Here is a 22,668-nt window from a genome sequence, read left to right on the forward strand (position 1 = left end):
ATAAAAAATTGGGAAAGGGAGCAAGATGCCATGGGTATAGGTCAGAGCTGCCACCCATTGCCTTACCCAGGGACAGAACAGGACACTGCATAGTCCCTTGTTCTCTTCTCTCTCTCAAACCCAGTCCTGGGCATGGGCTCAGAAATGTGACAGGTCCTGCCTTTATTATTTTTTCTTGCCTAATTGCCTTGGCTACAACTTCCAGTACAATGTTGACTAGTAAGAGAAGATATCCTTTTGGGCTTCCCTGGTGGCGCAGTGGTTGAGAGTCCGTCTGCCAATGCAGGGGACATGGGTTCGTGCCCCGGTCCAGGAAGATCCCACATGCCATGGAGCAGCTGGGCCCGTGAGCCATGGCTGCTGAGCCTGTGCATCCGGAGCCTGTGCTCTGCAACAGGAGAGGCCACATCAGTGAGAGGCCCGCATACCGCAAAAAAAAAAAAAAATTTCCACAAGAGAAGATATCCTTTTAAATCTGTGAGACCTGTTTTGTGGCCTAACATTTGGTCTATCCAAGGATGTGTTCCCTGTGCAGTTTAGATGAATATGTATTCTGTTGTTTTTGGGTAGAGAGTTCTATAGATGTCTGTTAGGTCTAGGTGGTTTCTTTGTTGCTTTTCTATACATTACTGAAAGTGGGATATTGAGGTTTCCAATTACGATCGTTGCATTCTCCATTTCTCCCTCAAGTCTACCTATTTTTGCTTCATGGACTTTGGTGCTCTATTGTTAGGCAAATATATGTTTATAATTGTTATATCTTGATGTATTGACACTTTTATTAATATATATTGTCCTTCTTTCTCTTTTGCAGTAATTTTTGTCTTGAAGTCCATTTTGTGTGATTTTAGTATAGCCACTCCAGCTCTCTTTTGGTTACTGTTCGTATGGAATATCTTTTTAAATCCTTTCACTTTCAACATATTTGTGTCTTTGAATCTAAAGTAACACTTTTTAAAGGGCACATTGTTGGATTTTTTAAGTCAATTCTACCTACACCTTCCTTTTATTTGGAGAGTTCAGTTCATTTACATGTAATGTGATTACTGATAAGAAAGGACTTCCTCCTACTATTTTGCTATTTTTTTCCTGTGTCATATCTTTTTTGTTCCTCACATCCTCAATTACTGAATTCTTTTTTAAAGAATTAAATGGATATTGTCCATTTAAATGGATATTTTCTGTCATAACCTTTTAATCACCTTGTTGTTTCTTTGACTGTATAGTTTTGGGGTTATTTTCCTAGTGGTTGCCTTGGGGATTACACCTTAATCTGTGTCAATCTAGTTTGGATTAATAAATACAGTATACAGAAACTTTTTATTTTATTTTTTAATTGAAGTATAGTTGATGTACAATAGTATATAAGTTACAGGTGTGCAATATATAGTGATTCACAATTGTAAAGATTATATTTATTTATTTATTTGTGGCTGCCTTGGGTCTTCGTTGCTGCACGCAGGCTTTCTCTAGTTGCAGCGAGCAGGGTCTACTCTTCGTTGTGGTGAGCGGGCCTCTCATTGCGGTGGTTTCTCTTGTTGCAGAGCACGGGCTCTAGGTGGGCAGGCTTCAATAGTTGTGGCACTCAGGCTCAGCGGTTGTGGCTCGCAGACTCTAGAGCACAAGCTCGGTAGTTGTGGCGCACGGGATTAGTTGCTCCGCAGCATGTGGGATCTTCCTGGACCAGGGCTCGAACCTGTGTCCCCTGCATTGGCAAGCAGATTCCTAACCACTGAGCCACGAGGGAAGTCCCACAATACATCCTTGAGCCTATCTTACACCCAATAATTTGTATCTCCTACTGCCCCACCCCCCTCTCCTCATTGGTAACCACAAGTTTGTTCTCTACATCTGTGAGTCTGCTTCTTTTTTTGTCATACTCACTAGTCTGTTGTATTTTTTAGATTCCACATATAAGTGATATCATACAGTATTTGTTTTTCTCTGACTTATTTCACTTAGCATAATGCCTTCCAAGTCCATCCATGTTGCAAATGGCAAAATTTCATTCTTTTTATGGCTGAGTATTCCATTGTATATATACCTCACATCTTCTTTATCCATTTATCTGCTGAACAAAAACCTTTATATATTTTCTCATCACTCATTATATCTTTAAATATTGTGTGCTCATCAACATAGATTTATAAGTTTTTTACACAGTTACCTTTGAAATCAGATAAGAAAAAAGAGAAGTTACAAAGAAAAATGCATCAATACCATCTTAAATATTTACCTGTACCAATACTTTTACTGATGTTCTTTATTTCTTCATGTGGGTTTGAGTTACTGTCTAGTGTCCTTTCATTTCAGCCTGAAAGAGTCCCTTTAACATTTCTTGTAGGGCACATCTGCTAGCAATTAACTGTCTCAGTTTTTGTTTATCTGAGAATATGTTAATTGCGCCTTCATTTTGAAGAATAATTTCGCCAGATGTTGACTTGGGGTTGACAGTTTTTCATGGAACCCTTTGAGCATGCTGTCTCACTGCAGGCGAAAGCAAGGCAGCATGTGTGCACCAGACCCTCACCAGGGTCAGACGTGTACACCCAGACAGGAGCTGGATTTGAAACAGATGAGAATGAAGCAAAGGTTGGGAGGAAAGAAGTGTTTGCCTGGGTGGGAGGGCCTCCTCCAGCAGCACCTTCTGGATGAGCTGTGAGTACCGTCGGTCATGGAAATATGACAATAGGCTGTAGAAAACTAGAGCCAAGGTCTGGAAGGATGGCCTGTGGTTTCCAGTCTGAGACAAGCAATGATTAGCTTGGTGGCATAATTGGGGAAATGAGGAAGGAAATGTCATCTGGGGGAGAACAGACAACTGGGAGACAGTGCCATCTGTGCTGAGTTAGGAAAATTAGGAAGTGAGAGAGGAGAGGACTGTGAAAACAGGGGCTCAGAGACATGATATGGGCATCAGTTAGAATTCTGTGGGTTGCAGGTCACGGAAAGGCAACCCAAGCCAGCTAAAGCCAGAAAAGGGAATTTATTCTAAATATATGAGATTTACAAAGTCCTTTGGGAGCTGGAGAACCAGGCTTGGAAAACAGCCAAGAATGATGGTGGCTCCAGGGGGCCTAAAAGCAAGAAGCACAGGAATCTTGCAGGAATGGCGTGGTCAGGACACCTCTGCAGGACACCTCCACTGTGTTGGAAGGCGCCAAGGTCACAACAGGACATCATCACTGCTGCCAGTGCTGGGAAGTCCATCTAACCATCTCTCAGTCTTTTCATGACATGCTCAAGATTAGATCAAACCCAGGCAGGACCATCTGATGACCTGAGTGTACAACACATGGCCACATCCAACTGCCTGCAGGGACAGAGCAGACCAAAAAGGGAGGTGGCGGGGGGTCGCTCCAGAACAGGAAGGGGCCAGATGTTGTACAACCCCCAAACGAGTCCCGTTCCATTATAGTAAATGATGGAAAGGGAGGTGTGATTTTGAGAGAAGAGGGACCTGAGTGTGTTTGTCAACTTGGAGAAGAGAACCAGTGAGGGAGGGCGGGATTAAAGATGCAAAAGTAGGGGAAACGATTGGAAGAGCGGATGGAGGTTGTGTGCCCAGGTGGGAGGGGCTGGTCAAGCGGAGGAGGAATCTTGACTTTGGGGAGAGGTATGAGTTGGGAGAGAAGGCGCCTGGGAAATTTCCATTCTTTCCATCTGTTCCAATCCATGCCTTCCCACAACAAGCAGGTGTTTTCACAAGGGAGCAGACTTGTTTTTCAATAATGAAAACTGACCAAAGTGGTGATTCATCATTTTCTAAAATCCGACTCTTTGTGGGAGGGGAAATCATTTCAAACCTGCTTCCTCGTTGGACCTGAGTGAGGACAGGGTTGTCACTGGAGCCTGGGCAGGCTGAAGCTGGTGGTAACCCCACCTCTGGGTCCCTCACCCCCTGCTACAGGGGAAGGGTGACAGCTCCTTGAAACCTCAGAACCTCATGTTCCCAGGACCCAAAACCCACTAGTGAAGCATCATTTCCCTCTTTCCTCTCAGCCTCTGACTGCTAGAAGCAGGAACTTAGCAGGGGACCCTGCCTGGCCCAGGGTGTCAGGCCTGGCGGGCTGGGGTCCCACCTGCCGCTTCCCACAGTGCCCTGAGGTTGACAGTTTTTCATGGAGCCCTTTGAACATGTTGTCCCACTGCAGGCGAAAGAGGGGCAGGGTCTGTCCCATTGTTGGCTCTACACACGCCTCTGATGGAAGCTTTCCCTTCTGAGGAAACCACAGTGAGACTTTGCAGCTGAATGAAATTTTATCTGAAAGCTGCGCAATGAAATGGGGAGCCCAGACAGTTGCCCAGGTGCAGCAAAGAGTTTTAGGAGAGTAGAGTTAGTCTGAACCCAGGATTTACAGAGGCCTAAAAATGAGGCCTGCGAGGTTCACAGGACCTGCCAGGTACACACAACTGAGCTGCTCGCGTCCCTTTCAGGAAAGGACTTGCCGCCCAGCTGCAAGGAGTGGGGTCAGCTGACCCCGCCAGCTGTTAGCTCTTTTAGGGTCAGCCTCAGCTTTTGAGCCAACTTTATGCTTTTCTTGGGTGGCTCCCAGCCAATGACTACACAAGGCAGTGGTAGCCAAGGTCATGCTCCTCTCCGAGAAGGCCCCCAGCCAATGACAGTAGTACATGGACCTAACCACCTCCACCTAAAGCCAGACCCTCTTCTGGGCCATCTGCCTCGGAGCTCCCAGGTGGGCTGGCAGAGACACTGTCGGGTTTGCATATGGCCCAGACACTCCCCTACCACCCCACTCCTGCATCCTCCCCTTTCCTGAACAAGTGTTCATCCCTCATAAAACTCTCATCTCCGCATCTGCCACTGGAGAACCCAGCCGGTACACCACTCATCCATCAACTCAGCGCTAAGCCCCCCGGACATCAGCTGTCTGGACATTAGCTGTTGCAAAGTGAAAGGTGATGGGTGACAAGTGGTATAGTGGAGGTTCAAACCAAAGGTTATGGTGTCTGAACCAGCTCGCCTAGTTACGCCTAAGCCACCTCTCCCCCGAGGCCAGGGCTGCAGGACTCAAGGAAACATGCCTGAGGCTACAGGTCACAAGTAGGGGGCTTTCCAAGCAAAGCCTCCGAATTCTGGTCTGAACCTCTTGCTGGCCCAGTGTGTCTGGTGGTTTTCCAGGGCCCAACCTTAGGTTCTGCATCTTTGTTCTGCTGACTCTCTGCCCAGGATCCCAGGACACCAAAGACCCAGAAAAGTAAGAGTCCAGGGCTCTAGACCCCTTCTGGGGGCCTGGGCTATGTGTAAGAGGGTGTACCATAGACTGCAGTGTGTGGACAAGACTGAAATTAAAAGCCAAGCTACACATCTGGAGGGGGCATTGAGCCAAAGGACAGAGACAGACTTCAGGCCAAAGGCAACAGGACTGAGGCCCTGACCTCTTCCCTCAGGGACACAGCAACTTGCAGGACCCGAGTGCCCAGAGGTGAAACCACGGCTATGCTCAGAGTACCAGCAAGGCAAGGCCATCAGAGTGGGAGAAAAGTTCACCTTTGATAATCTGACACAATTTTGCAGTTAAAGAATAGACACACGTATATGTATAACTGAATCACTTTGTTGTACACCTGAAACTAACACAACATTGTTAATCAACTATACTCCGATATAAAATAAAAAGTTTAAAAAAAAGAAAAAATCTAGAAAGAATATTTTAAAGTCAGCATACTGTAAGTTTTGTTTATAGTTTATATTTCAATTATAGGCTATAATATTTAAAATATGGGTTAATTTTTAAATTCTAGGTAATAAATATGGGTGATTTAAATTTTATATATCTAAGTTACGGGTAAAGTCTTAGGGTCTGGCAGGAGGGCTTTTAGAAGGTTCGTGTGTCCTCAGGCATGGGTGATGAGGGAGACATTAAAGGTGGTAAACTCTAGGGCTCTGAGCAGGAAGGTGACACTGAAACAGGGCCCAAAAGGCTGCATCAAAGGAAGTGAAGAAAGGCAGGCAATGCGTATATCTGGTGGGAAGGTCGGGTGTAGTAACAAAGAGGACCAAGTAGGTAACAGCTCTTCTTCTCGCAACCATCTGAGATGTTTCTGGTTGACAGTAGGCGCTGGACTCACTCAATCATTCAGGGACCCAGACTGCGGGGCCTCTGCCCTCTTTTACACAGGGCTTCCAAGGTGGCCCCAGAAAAGGAAGGCAAACATGGAGGATTGTGGAGGGGAGGAGTTTTGTGGGCCACGTCTAGAAGTGGCCACAACATGTCTGCTGATGAACAATGCCGGGGCCCAGCCACACCAAACTGCAAGGCGGCTGGGAAATGTGGAGCATCTAGGTGTGCCCAGGAGGACGGGGAGAACAAATTTGGGTGGAGAGCAAACATCCTCTGCCCACAGCAGGGAGTCGACAGTGACTGGAGCACACAGAGCAAACCTCATAGGGGACGACCGGAGGCATGCTGGCAACTGCCTAACAACTGGCTTTCTGGAAGGAAACAAAATGGAAGTCCTGGTTATGTCAAACTGTAATCAATATCGAGGCTGCAGAGAACAAAGAGCTTTATTTGGGGGTCTTATGAATTGCAATTTGGGAGACAGATTCCAAACAGTGTTCTGGGGAAGAGAAAGAGTCAGGGGCTTATAAAGGCAAAAGCCACAAGGCTACACTCTGACACAGGAAGAGAAATCTTTGTCCTTAAGGAATAGGCTGTCATGAATTATTCTAGGGTAAGGGTCTGATAAGTATCTCGGGGTTCTAGCAGGTGTTCTGGATGTCTTCGTTAGGACAATATGTAGTTAAAAGATCAGATTCCATCTGGGCTGAGACATGGGTAAGCCACACTTCCTCAACGGCCTCCAGGCTTCATTTTAGAGACCTCTCATAGCAATACCAACTCCACTTTTTATTTTCTTTTCACCATTGATAGCATTTGCTGATTTACTTGGTATATTATAAATATTCCCACCACCATCAGCTTCAAACTACCAGCATACCAGCATGATCAGTGAACAAGGAGCTGGGAAGAGATGTATAGTAGCAGCCCAGTACATAGTTGAATTAGGGTTCTTCAGAGAAACAGAACCAATCAAGGATATATATATATATGTATCTCAAGGATATATAAATCGCTCGATTATATGTATATACAGTGATCTTCCCCAACTTACAATGGAGTTATGTCCCAATAAACCCATTGTTAAGTCAAAAATGCATTTAATACACCTAATCTACCGAACATCTTGGCCTAGCCTAGCCTACCTTAAACATGCTCAGAACATGTACATTAGTTGGGCAAAAATCATCTGACACAAATTCTCTTTTACAACAAAGCGTCGAACATCTCATGTAATTTATTGAACACTGTACTGAAAGTGAAAAATCAGAATGGTTGTAGGGGTCTAGAATGGTTGTAAGTGTATCTGTTGTAAGTTCCTGGCCATGATCGCCTGGCTGACCGGGAGCTGCGGCTCACTGCCACTGCCCAACATCATGAGAGAGTATCATCTGGCATGTGGCTAGCCCAGGAAAAGATAAAAGTTCCAAAATTTGAAGTACAGTTTCTACTGAAAGTGTATTGCTTTCACACTATCATAAAGTCGAAAAATCCTAAGTTGAACCATCATAAGTCAGGAACTGTCTGTATATATCAAGAGATTTATAACAAGGAATTGGCTCACATAATTATGGAGGCTGAGAAGTCCCAAGATCTGTAGTTGGCAAGCTGGAGACCCAGGAGAGCCGATGTAGTTCTAGTTCGAAGGCAGGAAAAAAACCAGTGTCCCAGCTCAAGGCATTCAGGAGGAGGAGTTTCCTTCTACTCAAGGGAGGGTCAGCCTTTCTGTTCTAGTCAGGCCCCCAGCTGACTGGATGAGGCCCAGACACCTCAGGAAGGGCAATGTGCTTTATTCCATCTACTGATTCAAATGTTAGTTTTGTCCAGGAACACCCTCACAGACACACCCAGAATAATACTTGACCAAATGTCTGGGCACCCTGTGGCCCAGTCAAGATGACATAAAAATCAACAATCATAATAGTATTTGCACCATACAGATAGAATAGAGAGAAATAATCCTAAAAATGTAGACAACAGGAAAATGTAGTAAGTAATTAGAAAGTCATGTCTGTTGAGTATGTATTACCTTTGTTTCTAATATAGTTTATTTAATTGTAAGTTTACATAATTTAATTTCTAATGATGTCTGTGTTAAAATTACAACATTCCTAAAAATTTAACAATCAGCTCTCAGGGCTATTGGGACCAGCTGGCTGGTCCAGCACACCAGTGCGATGGACAAAAGTGGTGTGCTAGGGAGCTAGAGCTTCAGCTGCCTGGCAACAGAGACTGAGAGTGCCGTAAGCAGGGAGTCAGGGGACATTGGTGCTGGTGACCACTGAGCAGGCATCTCAGACTCAGGGCTCTGATATCTGTATGGCATCTTGGTATAAATTAGAGAAAGGCTTGCCCTTCTGGTGGCAGATCTCTCTCACCATGCTAGAACACATGCCTTTGCCAGCAGAGCCCAAACCCAGCCCTATTCCCCCTCCTATTGGATACCTTTGTGCAGTGCACAACCTGTACAACAGTACCTGTAGCTCTCATGGAGCTGTTTCATGTTGAGCCTTGAGATATAGGCCCCTTTCCACTTTCTATTTGGGAGACTGATTGGCAAATGTGTACCTCCCTCAGAAGAAGCCTCCCTCGAGGCACGAGCAGGCAAAGACTGCTTCTGGTGGCTCCAGGCTCAAGGATATGAAATTACCTAATAAAGTAGTGGTTCTCAACCCTGGCCACACATGGGATCACTGGAGGAGCTTTTACACCTCCCAAGGACCAACGTCCAGACGAGTTAAATCGGAGCTGACAGGGGTGAAACAGAAGTTAGCTTTCAGAGCTCCCTGGTGTGTAGCCAAGGTTGAGAACCACCGATCTGAAGCCATCCTGGCTCTGGGCCAATGATGTTGGTGGGTGAACCATCCCACCAAGAAGTGTGCATTTCTGCAAATGCCTTCTGGAAAGTTCTGCCCTCCCAATCTTCTCCACTTGTCTTTCAGTGCCCAGAGGTGCCTGGCCCAGAGGAGCCCTTAGAAAATGCAGAAATGATGCAGGGCAGGGAACCAGCAAAGGGGGACCCAGGACCACGGCCGGGAGGTACAGTGCTGTAAGGGCAGTGGGAAAGGGGGCCATCTCTCTGTCTCTACTCCTAAGTGAGGCCCGTATTTCCCCTCCTTGGCTTCGGATTCCTGCCCGTGTAAGAGGAGTGGGGCAATTCCTTCAAATAAAAGCTTACTCAGGAGGCCACCATGTTCAGCAGATTCCCTTGCCCTGCCCTTGTCCTCACCCCACCCTCCCTCCTGGTGGCCTCAGAGGGAGCTGGAAGGAACAGAGCGCTGTGGTGCAGGGTTTGTAAACTTCAGGAAGGAGGGGGTGCTCATGTCCCTTCCAGCTGGAACCCATGGATCCCTTCATCTAGAGAAGTACTGGGAACGTGGTCTGAGGGCATAGAGAAGGAAAGAGCTAGCTTGCCCCCGTCCCATGCCCCCCACCGTTCTCTGGTGCAGAGTTCAGATTAGCTCCTGCCCTTTTCCCAGCTTTACTCTGGGCTTGAGCTTAGAGCCTCTGTGGTTTTGCCCATTTCCAATGCTGATCCCCGGAAAAGCAGGTGGGTAAGCTCAGCAGGTAAATATCATCAGGGAAACAGCTGCACAGAAAAAGCTCCCGGGAGTGGTTTCTTAACCAAAACAAGCGTGAGTGGACCCAAACTAAGTCTTCAGGGTATTTTTCCTGCCTCTGGCTTGGAAGTGGTCCAGGCTGCATTACTCACAGGCCTTCGTGATTGCTCAAGACGTTGTCAATGGCCACGGGACCTCCCTCTGTGACCCTGATGTGACATGAGGTTTTCCAGCTCTGTATCTCTCCTCTCCTGCTAGATGGCCTCTGTCCCAGCCTGATCTGACCTTTACCTGGGCCCCCAAAAAACAGGAGGGCGATTCTGTCATTTCAGTGGTGTTTCTCGAATCTGCCCGTCAAGCCAATATTCCTCATGGGGTTCCTGGCCTGAGTCCAACCTGAGGCTCAGGGCTGGGCGTGCAGGAGGGGCCCTGGGCAGTCTGAGGGACACAGATAGGAGCCCTGAGGAAGTGCTTACTGGCTCTCCTTCTGGAGGTAGAATCAGGACAGTTTCATGCGAGACTTGCTTAGAATGATCAGACTTCTGTGGCTGAAACACATACTCCAGAGAGAAGGAACTGGGAGCATACAGGAGCAGGGGCTGTGCATGCATATGGTTGTGTGTAGCATTAGCAAGAGAGGTCACAGAGGAAACCATGGCCAGTACCATAAAAGGCCTTGAATGTTATAGCAAACTTCCTTATACTTACTCATCCCTTCTGAGGGGTAGCTGAGGGCCAGAGTAAGTGACTGGATGCTAAGTAAGACAGCTTTGTCTCCAGGGATTCTGCTCTCTCCCTTCACCCTGGCGATTTGACCTACCACATCCTGGTGAGTCCTTAACCTCTCCCATCCTCCCCTCCTCTCCGCAGTCCAGATCCTGTCCACGGACAGCTGCAGTGGACCCCTCAGCCTCTGGACCCACTTCCCTTCCAGCTACTAGAGTTGATTACACATCAATCCGCCATTTGGGGACCAGTGGACATAGCGGCACTATGAGGGTTAGGGTGGGAGCATGGCCGTTCAAAGCAGAGAGGTCCCTGTTCAAATCCCTCATCTTCCACCTATTAAGAGGACCACACAGTACCCAGGCCCAAAGAACCCAGCCCCAGGCGCAAATGCCTAACAGGGCACGTGGGGTGATTTCAGGGGCACAAAGTCTGGTCCTCACCATCTAGCAAGTTCATTGAGGGCTCTCAAGCTGGGAACGTTCACAGGAAGTGGTTGGAATTGGGGTACTTAGACTGGCATCACAGAGAAGCATAAGATGTAGAGACAGCCTGGGTTCAGGTCCCAGCCCTGACAGGATTGTGTGACTCTGGGCAAGATATTTAACATTTCTGTGCCTTATTTTCTTCATCTGAAAAGCCATGATAAAGGCTTCCCTGCCTCGGGGAATTTGAGAATTAAATGAGATACTGAATATAAAGCACCAACCTCAGGGACAGGTAGTAGGCACCTAAGAAATGAGGACGGTTACTGTGATTGCACTTCTTGGGCAATTTTTAGGATCTTGAGTCTGAACCTCCCAGAAGTCCCCACCGTACACTCTTTAGAACTGTACTAGTATTAAACAGAAACATGGCAGTCAGCAGAGATTTCACTACCCAGTGAACGGTTTTGGAGATCCTACTTACGATGTGCAGGCCCTGAACTAAGTGCTTCACCGCATTCTTATTCCTTTCACCTTATTAAGGTGGCAAAAAATTAACATCCCTAACCCGCTTTGCTGGACCAGTCCCCTGAGGCTCTGAATGTGCCAAAGCTGCACGCTCCTTCTAAGACACACCTGCCTTTCCACAGTTGGAGCTGTCATAGACGGCCTCCTGGGCCCTCCTGGCAGGAAACATCAGGCAGAGCATGTCCCCAGTGGACGGACCCTGGAGGGATCCTGGGCCCCCCCGGGCCTCGGCCACCCCCTGCCCAACCCCCGGGCCTTGGCAGGGCGAGCGGGACCCGGGCGGCCAGATGCCCTGCATTTCCAGCGGCCTCTTGGTGGCTCCAGCCAGTGGCGCGCATCCCCGACAGGCCCTCCCCGCGCAGAGGGCGGATCCGAGCTCGGAGCCCGCCCGCCCTCTGGGGCCATCGGACCAGCTGGGACCGCGCGCTCCGCCCAGCTCCTCCCGCCCCGCCTTCCTCTCGCCTCCGCCCCGACCGGCCGCCAGCTCCGCTCTGGGATGGGCTGTGCCGCGTGCGCCCCGGCCAGGCGGAGGGACAGTCAGGCCTTCCCGCCCTGGCCCGGTGATTGACCAGCAACGGTTACTGAGCCTCTTAATGGTTCGCTTGGGTGGGAATTAATTCTGAGGTGGAAAAATAATGCATTGAGGTTTACATAGTCCGAGGCAAGCCGTCGGTCCGGAGCCAGGAAAGGCAGCCTAGGGAGCCTCGCTGGTGACGCCAGTGGCCATGGGGGCCCGAGCGGGGCATGAGGGGCAACTGGGCCAGAGGAAGAGAAAAGGGAAGTGGATGACAGCTTGATCGGCCCAGCAATTCCGTCCAGGAGGCGGCAGGAACATGCTGAGCCCAAAGATCAGGCAAGCCAGGAGGGGTAAGTCCAACTTCCTGAGGCGGATCAGGACACAGTGTGCGTGCGTCTGTTGGCCGATGGGCGTGGATACTCAGCTGGCTGCCACGCTGGGGTCAGATGGGGCAGGCGTTCTGGAGGCATCTGGATGACTGACAGCCCTCTCTAGGGACGCTCCTGGGGTCTGTGGGGGTCACACCTGAGACTGCCAAAGGGCGATGGCCAGCTTATTGCCCCAGTGGGTGTGCAGGCTTCACCCCGCATGCCATGTTTTACAGAGTCCCTGGCTTGCCCAAAGTGACCGGGTGACAACTCTGGTAAAACTTTAGTTTTCTACTAAAAGGGAAATCCTGAATGCTCAAGATTTGCCCTAGCTGCCAAGACAACAGTAGCCCTCACTAGGAAGGGCAAAGCCCTGGCTTCTCCAGACAGCCAGGTCCCAGGGAAGGTCTTCATGCTCGCTACCTGGGAGACTGCTCTGCAGAGCCTGCAGGGGCTGCCACCGGGCTGCAGGAAGCAACCCCTCAGGTAGGCAGGGGCTCCCCCCGGGAGAACTCCCAGGAGGCAGAAGGACCTGGAGTTGTGGGTGTTGGGAGTGTCTAGAGATAAGTAAGAGATGCGAGTCGGGAGAGCCTTGCAGGGGTGATCCTGCAGCCCTGGGCTAGCGCCCCAACCAGGCCGTGGCCCTACAGAATGGCCTGGGGCCTCAGGACAAGTCTTGGGGCTAGGGACAGCATCTCCCTGGACAGCAACTTCTTGACCAGTGCAAGTGTCATTTTAGATGAGAACATCTGTGTTTTAAGAAAATAGAATGTGTCCTTCCATGTGGCCAGTGTTTGTGGAGGGCTGAGCCTCCCTTGTGAGCAAGGAGCACGAGGAGGGTGGTTTGGAGGTGGGTGGAGCTTCTGCCTGGGGAGCTTGGAAACAGTGCTTGCCTCACCCAAGTGTTTGTGTATTTGAGGCAGGAACCCTCCAGGCTCTTGTGAGCTCACGGGCACACACCCATCTCATTAGTACTCTGCAGGCATTTGGATGACTTTCCTGGGCAGGCTGGCCCTCTAGAGTGTAGTCAGAACCCCTCCATGGGGTGCTCGGAATGGGCTGTCACCTGTGGGCCCCAGTGGGCAAAGGAGGACTGTGCATGGCTCTGCTCAGGGGTAGCAGTACAGCCTGGTGACGATGCAAGGGGTGGGCTGGGCCAGGCTCTCTAAGAGAGCTTGGGTCTCCTCTCCCACTCCTGTCTAAAATGCTGGCCACACTTGGCTATTGAGCGAGCACTCGACGTGTGATTAATCCAAACTGAGAAAAATACACACTAGATTTTGATGACTTGAAAAAAAGAATGTAAAATATCTCAATGATTATTTTACATTGGTCACCTGCTGAAGTGACAATACTTTGGATATATTGGGTTAAATAAAATATGGATTAGAATTCATTTCACCTGTTTTTTCTTTTACTTGCTTCTAATGCAGCTACTAGAACATTTATTATTACATACGTGGCTCACATTATCTTTCTGTTGGATGGGGCTGGTCAGAAAGAAACCAGTGCTTTGCAGAGGGGTCTCAGGAAGCCTGCCTTTGAAATGTCAAACTTCTTAAAAACATTTGTTCTGGGTCAGTGGTTTTCAACCAGGAGCTGTTTTGCCCCTTGGGGGACATTTGTCGATGTCTGGAGACATTTCGGTTGTTCCAACTAAGGAGTGCTACTGGCATCTAGTGGATATAGGCTGGGATGCTGCTAAGCGGGCTGCAATGCAGAGGACGGTCCCCACAACAAAGAATTCTCCAGCTCCACATGTTAACAGTGCTAAGGTTGAGAACCCCTCTAGTAGATGATATTATCTTGTAGGATATGCTAAAAGATAAAGTTTATGGTGCTATATATCAGATATTTATAAGATAATCATTTACCCATAAAAATACATGACCATAAACCATGACAAGGAGTATTCTAAGAGCATAAGAACATATACTACAAATGAAGCTTCCAGAGGAAGCAAGTGGTGCTTGAGTTGTGAGCTGAAGAATGGTGGGGCTACGTAGGCAAAGGGTGGTGGAGGGAGGAGGCCACGTTTCAGGCAGCGATCGGCGTGTGCTGATGCTGTGGGAGGGGAGGGGCACACAGGGCCAGGAGGCTGGGGCTGGAGACCAGGTCAGGAGTCAGATGACACAGGGACATTTCTGTAGGAATACAGGCCAAAATTATGTGTGAATGCCTCTAAGAAATTGGGCTGTGCTCTGGTAGAAGGAAGACCTTTCCTCAAAATTCATCCCCCGCTGCACCTTTTAGGAGTTGGGCAAGCTGCATGTCATAAACCCAGCCTGTCTATAGGATACAGACCACAGACCCTGGTATCCACACACTGCCTTGTCCAGACTGCTCCAGACATACTTACAGACTACACCACCACCTAGGTATAGTGAGTTGAGTGAAAAAGACCTGGGGTCACTTTCTGGAACAGTTCATAAAACCAGCCCCTGCCAGCCGGCTCAGAAGCCTTTGCTGCTCTGCAGATAGGGGTTTCCCAAGGACTCTTCCCCAGGGTCATGTTGGCTGTTAACTCCCTGGAAGGTCCCCATCCAGGCCAGCCCTGAGACAGCCGGCACAGGCTGCCATCATCCTAAAGCTGTCCTGTGGAGGGGGAGATGTCAAGATTGAGAACCTCCCAGGAGAAACTCTACTGTCACTTACCTGCATATAAAACTAAGTTTGGTCAATAATCTGAGCTCAACTTCCAAGAAGTAGTTCGAGGCAGGTGAGGCAGGTGTTGTACACACACACGTATCCCACCCCCCCACACACAGAAGAGGACAATAATAATTTTAAAAAGTAGGGAGGCACCCAAACCAGCTGGAAATGTCTCAAAACAGGCCAGTAAATTCAAACAGTGTGCTTGCTTTTACGTGCATCACACAATGTAGACTGATTTGGGAAAGTGGTCCACATTGGTTCATACCAGCTCACACTAGCCATTGATACTGTGATTCTAGCTTGCTACTGCCTGCTTAGGACCAGTTCAGACTCACCCTAGCTCGTCATGGCCTGTGGAAGCCAGATCAGGCCATTTGGACCCAGGTGTGGTTGACTCTGCCCCACTCAGCTCCTGCCTGACTCCCAGGGTCCTGTCCAGGGAGCCTTTCCTGATGCCACACCTGGCAAGCTCTAACTCCACTGAGAATTTTTGCCATATTTCCAGAGTGGGAACGGAAGAGACAGGTCACCCCACCCCTGCCAGTTTTCCCGGAAGAAAAATAAGATAAATTTACTAAAACTCCATGAATTTATCACACAGTGGAGCAAGTCACAAGTGCACGTGTTCTGTGACACTGTAAAGATTGCAATTTATTTTTTAAGATAGAAAATAAAAACATAAGACTGGCACCCTCTGTCCTGGGAGCAACGGGGGTAGTTATGCAGGGTGCGGAAAGGCAGCGGAGCCCCAAGCCGTAAGCTCATGCCAGATTCTGTGAGGGGTACTGGGTTCATCCCCATCTGTCCAGGCCATAGTCAGAACAAAGCCCCAAAATACTTGACCCTGACGCTACCCCAGCCTGCTAGGATTGCTCCCTTTCCTGAAATCTACTGACCCAGGGTCTGCTTCTTCAAAGATTTGTGTATTCCCCCAATCTTGACTGAGGCCTCCTCTGTGCCTGTTAGCACTGCCCAAAATAAAGGTTTATTGATTTGGTCTTGCCCTGTTCCACAAGGATAAGGTATGGAAGGCAGCCGTGTTGTTTTACCTCCCAAAGAGCTCTTGACTCTGCCTGTCTCACTTAATCTCATGTTATCATCCCAGCCATCATCATTTCTAACCTGTGGCAATAACACTCTGCCTCACCCCACCCGCTCCCATCCATTCTCCACTCCAAAGCCAGAGCCATCTTTTCAAATATAAATCCAACCTGTACCCACCTCCGGCCTCCTCCTCCAGCCCCAGCTTGGAATCCTTTGGTTGGCTTCCCCATCGCTCTTTGGATTAAAATCCTAAGTCCTTACCATGGCCCGTAAGGCCCCTCTTACAGTCTAGCCACTGGCCAAACCTCCAGCCTCCTCTCACTCTCCAAGCTCCAGCCACACTGGCCTTCTTCCCATTCCTCAACTGTTCCATGGGCCTCCTACCACAGGGCTTTGGCACCCTGTTTCCCCAGCTGGGATGCCTCCTTCTGTCTGTCTGTCTGTCTGCCTGTCTCTCTCTCTCTCTCTCTCTCACATACACACACACACACCCCCCTTAACTCCTATTCACCCTCCAGTTCTCAGTTCAAGTGTCGCCAGCCAAGGAAGTGCTCCCACACACCCCAGTCTAAACTGGGTCCTCTGCTCCGTGCTCTCCTTTCCTTTGTAGCATTTACCTTGGGTTGTAGTTGTACACTCCTGAGTGTGACTCTTTGGTGAATAACTGTCACCCCACTAGACTGTGCGCTCCAGGAGAGCAGGGGCCATTTCTGTTTTTGAATATCATTATACCCCAAAGCCAGGCATCTGGTAGGTACTCAGTACATTTATGTTGAATGAATGAATGTATGAATGAATGAATGAGTGAGTGAGTGACTTAATAGCAGAGAAAGCATTAGCCTGGAAGGCTGAAGCACTGTCTCTGGACCTAACTGGTCCAGGTGCTTAGGAAAGTCAGCCCTCCCTTGATTGATTTATATGTTGCAAATACTTGCCCAATTTGTTGCTTGCCCTTTACTTTTATATCAAGGGCTTTTTTCCCCCAGATGTATATAAGTTTTTAATTTTTAATGCCATCAATCTTATCAATATTTTCTTATAGAGTTTCTGCCTTTGTTTAGAATATTTCAAAATAAAACTGACGTTGCGATTAAGGAGGCTCCTTCTTTTAAAGGAGGTCATTAGCCTGATGAGCAAAGCTCCAGTAGCTTGAGCTATTTTCCTTCAAAGGAGTATCAGTGTCTTAGAAGCCCTGATGGATGTGCCGAGCCTGGTCAATACTTTGGGGATACAGAGAGAAAGCTCTATGAGTGAGATGAAGTACTTTCACTGGCCTTATTTTTCTTGATTTTCCCACAAGTAAGCAAACCAACATTTATTGTGTGCCCTCCGTGCTCCAGGCATTTCCATTGTACTTATTTAATTCTCATGACTACACTATGATGAGGCATCATTATTCCCATTTCAACAGATGTGGAAGGAGAATTGTGGGTACCCTGCCAACAAGTGGTGGAATTCATATTCACGTCTATCCAGTGCTGAGGCCTATGCCCTCTCCCTAACCCAACACAGGGATTCACACTGTCCAAACACCACTGCAGGTGGCCCTGCATGTCTCCAGGAGAGCTATAAATTCTTTGAGTAATAAAATGCAGTGTGATTTTTAAGAAGATGCCCACTGCCTGTGAATACATGAAAATTAGATTTGAAGAACTGTTGGAATATTTAAGGTTGAATTATTGATACAGAGTAGAACGCTAAGCAAATTAAAAGGCAAGCCAATTATGAACTCCAGGGAAAACAAAAAGTGGTGCACAAAATATTACAGTACACTACATAGCTCAACTGGGACTAGCAATTACGTAGTACTAGTAATGCAAATTCTGCATATTGATCCAACTAAAAGTACACTGGGAGGATGGAGTGGGTGCTTATGTGTGATGGGGACAAGAGAGTGAAAGAAATAAAATCCTCATTTCCATAGTTAGAGGTCAATAGGTAACATTTAAAATGGAAAAAATCAAGAAGTGATTCAGCATAAAAACAGACCATACATTAATGGAGCAAAATAGAGAGCCCAGAAATAAACCCATGTGTATGTAGTCAATTAATTTACAGCAAAGGAGCCAGCAATATACAACGGACAGTATATGGAAAGGACAGTCTCTTCAAAAAATGGTGTTGGGAAAGCTGGACAGTCACAAGCAAAAGAATGAAACTGGACCCCTATCTTTCACCATACACAAAAATCAACTCAAAATGGGCTAAAGACTTGAACATAAGACCTGAAACCACAAAACTCCTAGAAGAAAACATATGGGGTAGTCTCTTTGACATCAGTGGTGGCAATCATTTTTGGATTAGACACAAAAAGCGAAGGAAAGGAAAACAGAAATAAACAAGTGGGCCTACATCAAACTAAAAAGCTTCTGCATAGCAAAGGGAACCACTAACAAAATTAAAAGAAACAGAATGGGAGAAAATATCTCCAAATCATATATCCGATAAGGGGTTAATATCCAAAATATACAAAGAACTCATACAACTCAATAGCGAAAAAGAAACAGATTAAAAAATGGGCAGAAGAACTGAATAGACATTTTTGCAAAAGACGATACACAAATGGCCAAGAGGTACATGAAAATGTGTCAGTAATCATCAGGGAAATGCAAATCAAAGTCCAGATTGAGATATCACCTCATAACTGTTGGAGTGGCTACTATCGAAAAGACAAGAGATATCAAATATTGGCAAGGATGTGGAGAAAAGGGAGCTCTTGTATACTGTAAATTCGTGCAGTCACTATGAAAAACAGTATGGTGGTTCCTCAAAAACTTAAAAATAGAATTACCATATGACCCAGCAATTCCACTTCTGGGTATATATCGAAAAGAAATGAAAACAGGATCTCAAGAGATATCTGTACTCCCTTGTTTATTGCAGCATTATCCACAATAGCCAAGACATGGAAACAACCTAAGTGTCAATCAGCTGATGAATGGATAAAGAAAATGTTATATATAAAAACATATATATATATGAATAGTTTCCAGCCATGAGGAAGAAGGAAATCCTGCCACTTGTGACAACATGGATGGACCTTGAGGACACTATGCTAAGTGAAATAAGGCACACACAAGACAAATACTGCATGGTATTACTTATATGTAGAATCTAATAACAAAACCAGAAAAAGCAAACTTACAGAAACAAAAAGTAGAAAGTGGTTGCCGGGGCTGGGAGGTGGGGGAAATAGGGAGAAATTGGTAAAAGGGTACAAACTTTCAATTATAAGATGAATAAGATCTGAGGATCTAATGTATAACATGGTAACTATAGTTGATAACCCTGTATTGTATCATTGAAATGTGCTAAGAGAGTAGAACTTAAATGTTCTCGCACACACAAAAAAGATAAATATGTGAGTTGATGCATGTGTTAATTAACTAGATGAGGGTAATCAAGAAAAAGTGAAAGAAAGAAATAGCGATAAATAAACACTATTTGGAAATGTGGAGGTAGGGACTTCCCTGATGGACCAGTGGTTAAGAAGCCACCTGCCAATGCAGGGGACGCGGGTTTGAGCCCTGGTCTGGGAAGATCCCACATTCTGCGGGACAGCTATGCCCATGTGCCACAACTACTAAAGCCCGAGCACTCTAGAGCCCACGCGTCGCAACTACTAAGCCCCAGTGCTGCAACTGCTGAAGCCTGTGCACCTAGGGCCCGTGCTCCACAACAAGAGAAGCCACCGCAATTAAAAAAAAAAAAAAAAAAGAAAGTGGAGGTAAATACCAAAGGAGCCAACTGAAGTGGCTGCCTCTGGGGGCTGGGGAAGGGAGGGGGTGGGAGAGCAGGAGCCTGCCAGGTCTCACCCTAAAGCTTGCAGGGCTATGTGAGGTGTGGTCAGGAAGTGATAGACTGGAAGTCACCTGACCTCATACCAGTTCACACTGGAAGATTGTTCAGAGGGGAGTTTCTGCTCTTAAGGGGTGACCATGGGATTCATAGGCCTCCTCTGATTGCTTGGTTCTGAATAGTGTGGCCTTCCCGAATATGCCCATGGTCATCCCATGCTGCCCCTGCCCAGGCTTGTCAGGTGCTCTGAGGGCTCCCTAAGACAGACTACCTCTAGGGCCCTGAGAGTGGGACAGCAAAGGGCCAGTAACCTAATTAGGTGATATGGCATCTGCTTTGCCCGAGACGCAGAGAGAATCTAAATTCTCTGAAGAATTTAGACCCAGAGGCACATGCACTTGGCCAACTGTGAGCCTGCTACGCAGGAAGGCAGTGAAGGGACCAGGTGATGCGGCAGGGAGAACAGACCCATCCCACATCCAGGTAGGGCTCTCAGCAGGGGAGTGATGTGTCTGGACACAGCATTAGACAGTGGTGCTGGCTGCGCTGTGGGCAGTGGGTCTACAGAGAGTGACCCTGAGGGCAGGGAGAAAAGAGAGAGATGTTCAGTAAATGCTGTGGGATTGATGGTGTTTCCTATCTGCCATCCAAAGAGGGCGTGAGGGGACAGCAGGACCGTTGTCAGAGCACATCTACTGAGAGCATTCAGCCGCTGCCAGGCAGGTTCCCCTGCTTCTGGACACACCCCAGCCCTAGACTACCAGTCCATCTGCTGCCACCGAGGCTCTTGTGCTAGGAGATGAAGGTGGAAGTCTGTGTCCAGTGAACCCAGGCCTCCTCCCTCCTCCTGCCTCTCCTCCCAGATACCAGCTGATGGGAAAACTGAGTTCTTCCATGGGAGATACCCAGAGTCCATAACCCAGCACTCTTAGACACTCAGGACATAAGGCACTTCCGGATGCTGGGCTCCAAGAACTCCAGGCTGGACTTTCGGCCCCAGAGAATTGAAGATTTGGCCATGACCTTCATATCTGCAGACACGAATAAATGATTTATTTGCAAGACAGGCCTGAACTGGGTTAGACCTAGGCCGGGAGAGCTGCCTTGGGCTCCCGCAACCAAGGCAGCCAGGGACCTGCCTGACTGCTGAAATCATCAACAGCCTCCATGATTACCTAACCAAGGGTGGAGAATGTATTGATCTAAGCTAATGACCTGTAGGCAGGCAGAAATGAAATTTATAATCAATATTGAATTACATCGACTCCACTGATCCCTGGCTCCTGGTGAATGGCTTGCTAATCTGAACAGGAGCAGAGGCAGCAAACCTAGGGCCAGCTGCTCCCAGACGAGGTCCAATAGAGGGAATAGAGGCCTCCCAAGGCCTCAGCCTGCAGCAAAGAGAAACAGTACTCACCACCGTTCATTCTTTCAGTGCTTCTGTTTACAAAGCACTTTCAAAGTGTCATTCATTTCTTCCTCACCATGGTCTAGGAAGTGGATAAGATTTGTATTTTGCTCTCATTTTATGTGGAAACCTGGGGCTCCAAGAGGCTAAGGAGCCTCCAAATCCTGTGCCCTTTCCATGACCTCAGTTGGCCTCTCACTCCCACCACCAAACTAGGAAAAGTAGGAAAACTACATTCCGTGTTTCCTGCTCCTACTTGCGCTCCTCTGATTACAGGAGTGGAATCAGTGATCTTATGCCCTTAAACCTTTCATCATGTGGAAACAGGCCATGGGTAGGAGAAATCCTGCTGGCAGATTTCTTCCAGCCCAGGAAGATCATCTGTAGAGGCACAAGGTCTCTTGGATTTGATCTTTCCCATCTTCTTTGAACTTGAGGATTCCTGTCTTACATCCACTCATTCATTCAGCAAGCATTTGAGAGGCTCTCTGCTACGTTCCAGGAATCAAGCATGAGGAGGGCACCCTCTCTGGCCATGAGAAGCTCACAGATCAACACAGAGATTTGAGAGGCACGTGTCCGGCCAGAAGTGTGTGCCATCTGTGGGGTGGCATGATGGATGGCAGTCAAGCCCCTGCTTTGGGAACCTGCTAGAGGAGTCTTCACATAGTAGGAAACGGCTGCACCAACACTTCAAGCGTGTCAGGGCTCATCAGGCGGGCAAGCACAGAGGTGCAGCTGCCTGGCACAAAGTGGCCTTTGTGGGGACCAGTCGTTGATCTGGAAAGAGTGGGGTGTGTGGTATGAGTGGCAAGTGAAGCTGGAGACCTGACTGCACACAGGCTCACCGAGGCCATCTCATCTTCCCGACTTCATACCCATGTCGATGATGGCTAAAGCATAGCCTCTTCGAAGGAGTTGCAGCAAGAGGGATCCCACCATGGCAGGATGGTTGGAGGTCCAGCCTGTGGATAGAGGTTAGGTGATGTCGATCAGGCTTGTCCTTCTCAAAGAAAGGGGTTTTTCATTAGTCTTGGTAGGAAGGGGTTAGGGTTTGGTCTGTTCTAGGGCAGGGACATGGGTCCTGTGAGAGTCAGAGTTAAGAGCCTGGGAGCCAGACTTTCTGGGTTTAACCCCATGCTCTCTCATCCTGCGTGTCTTCCTGTTCCATCTGCTGGGCACACCCTTTCTCCCTCCCAGCCTTCCATAGTGTAGGGGAGGAAAAACTTTTCCTCTACCCTCTTAAGTTCTGCACCTGAGGCCTGCTGATTAAATTGCTAAAAGATTAACAGGAGAAAAGACATATAAATTTTATTGATAGTTTTAAGTGTATGGGCAGGTGCTTTATAGAAAAGAGGCAGTTAAACCCAGGGTCAGTAAACTGTGGGAAGGTGACGAGGAAAAGTATGGTAGATAAGGGTTGTTTAGTAAGGTTCATTATGCAGACTCAAGTCGTCTCCTGATGATAAGAATCTCATTCTCCTTTTCCTGGTACAGGAGTTGCAAGGCACCTTTACAAAGGGAAATGTATGCCCTGCTTTTGAGCAGAAAGG

At 47.8% G+C, this 22,668-nt stretch overlaps 1 protein-coding gene across 8 annotated transcripts in view; it reads left to right on the forward strand.

Moving 5' to 3' along the window:
* The window catches only part of ARHGAP22 (Rho GTPase activating protein 22), a 202,839-nt gene that overhangs the window by 23,012 nt on the left and 157,159 nt on the right, over positions 1–22,668 (forward strand). The window contains exon 1 of one of the 8 annotated variants that reach the window (XM_019925708.3): positions 11,804–12,192. The exons of the other annotated variants lie outside the window; for them this stretch is intronic. Within the exon in view, the coding sequence (XP_019781267.1) occupies positions 12,159–12,192 (34 nt within the window). The 5' untranslated portion in view covers positions 11,804–12,158. Of the gene's footprint in view, positions 1–11,803; positions 12,193–22,668 lie in introns of those variants that run through there. 8 annotated transcript variants of the gene reach the window in all.

Source organism: Tursiops truncatus, chromosome 16, assembly GCF_011762595.2.
Source record: "Tursiops truncatus isolate mTurTru1 chromosome 16, mTurTru1.mat.Y, whole genome shotgun sequence".
Taxonomy (NCBI): domain Eukaryota; kingdom Metazoa; phylum Chordata; class Mammalia; order Artiodactyla; family Delphinidae; genus Tursiops; species Tursiops truncatus.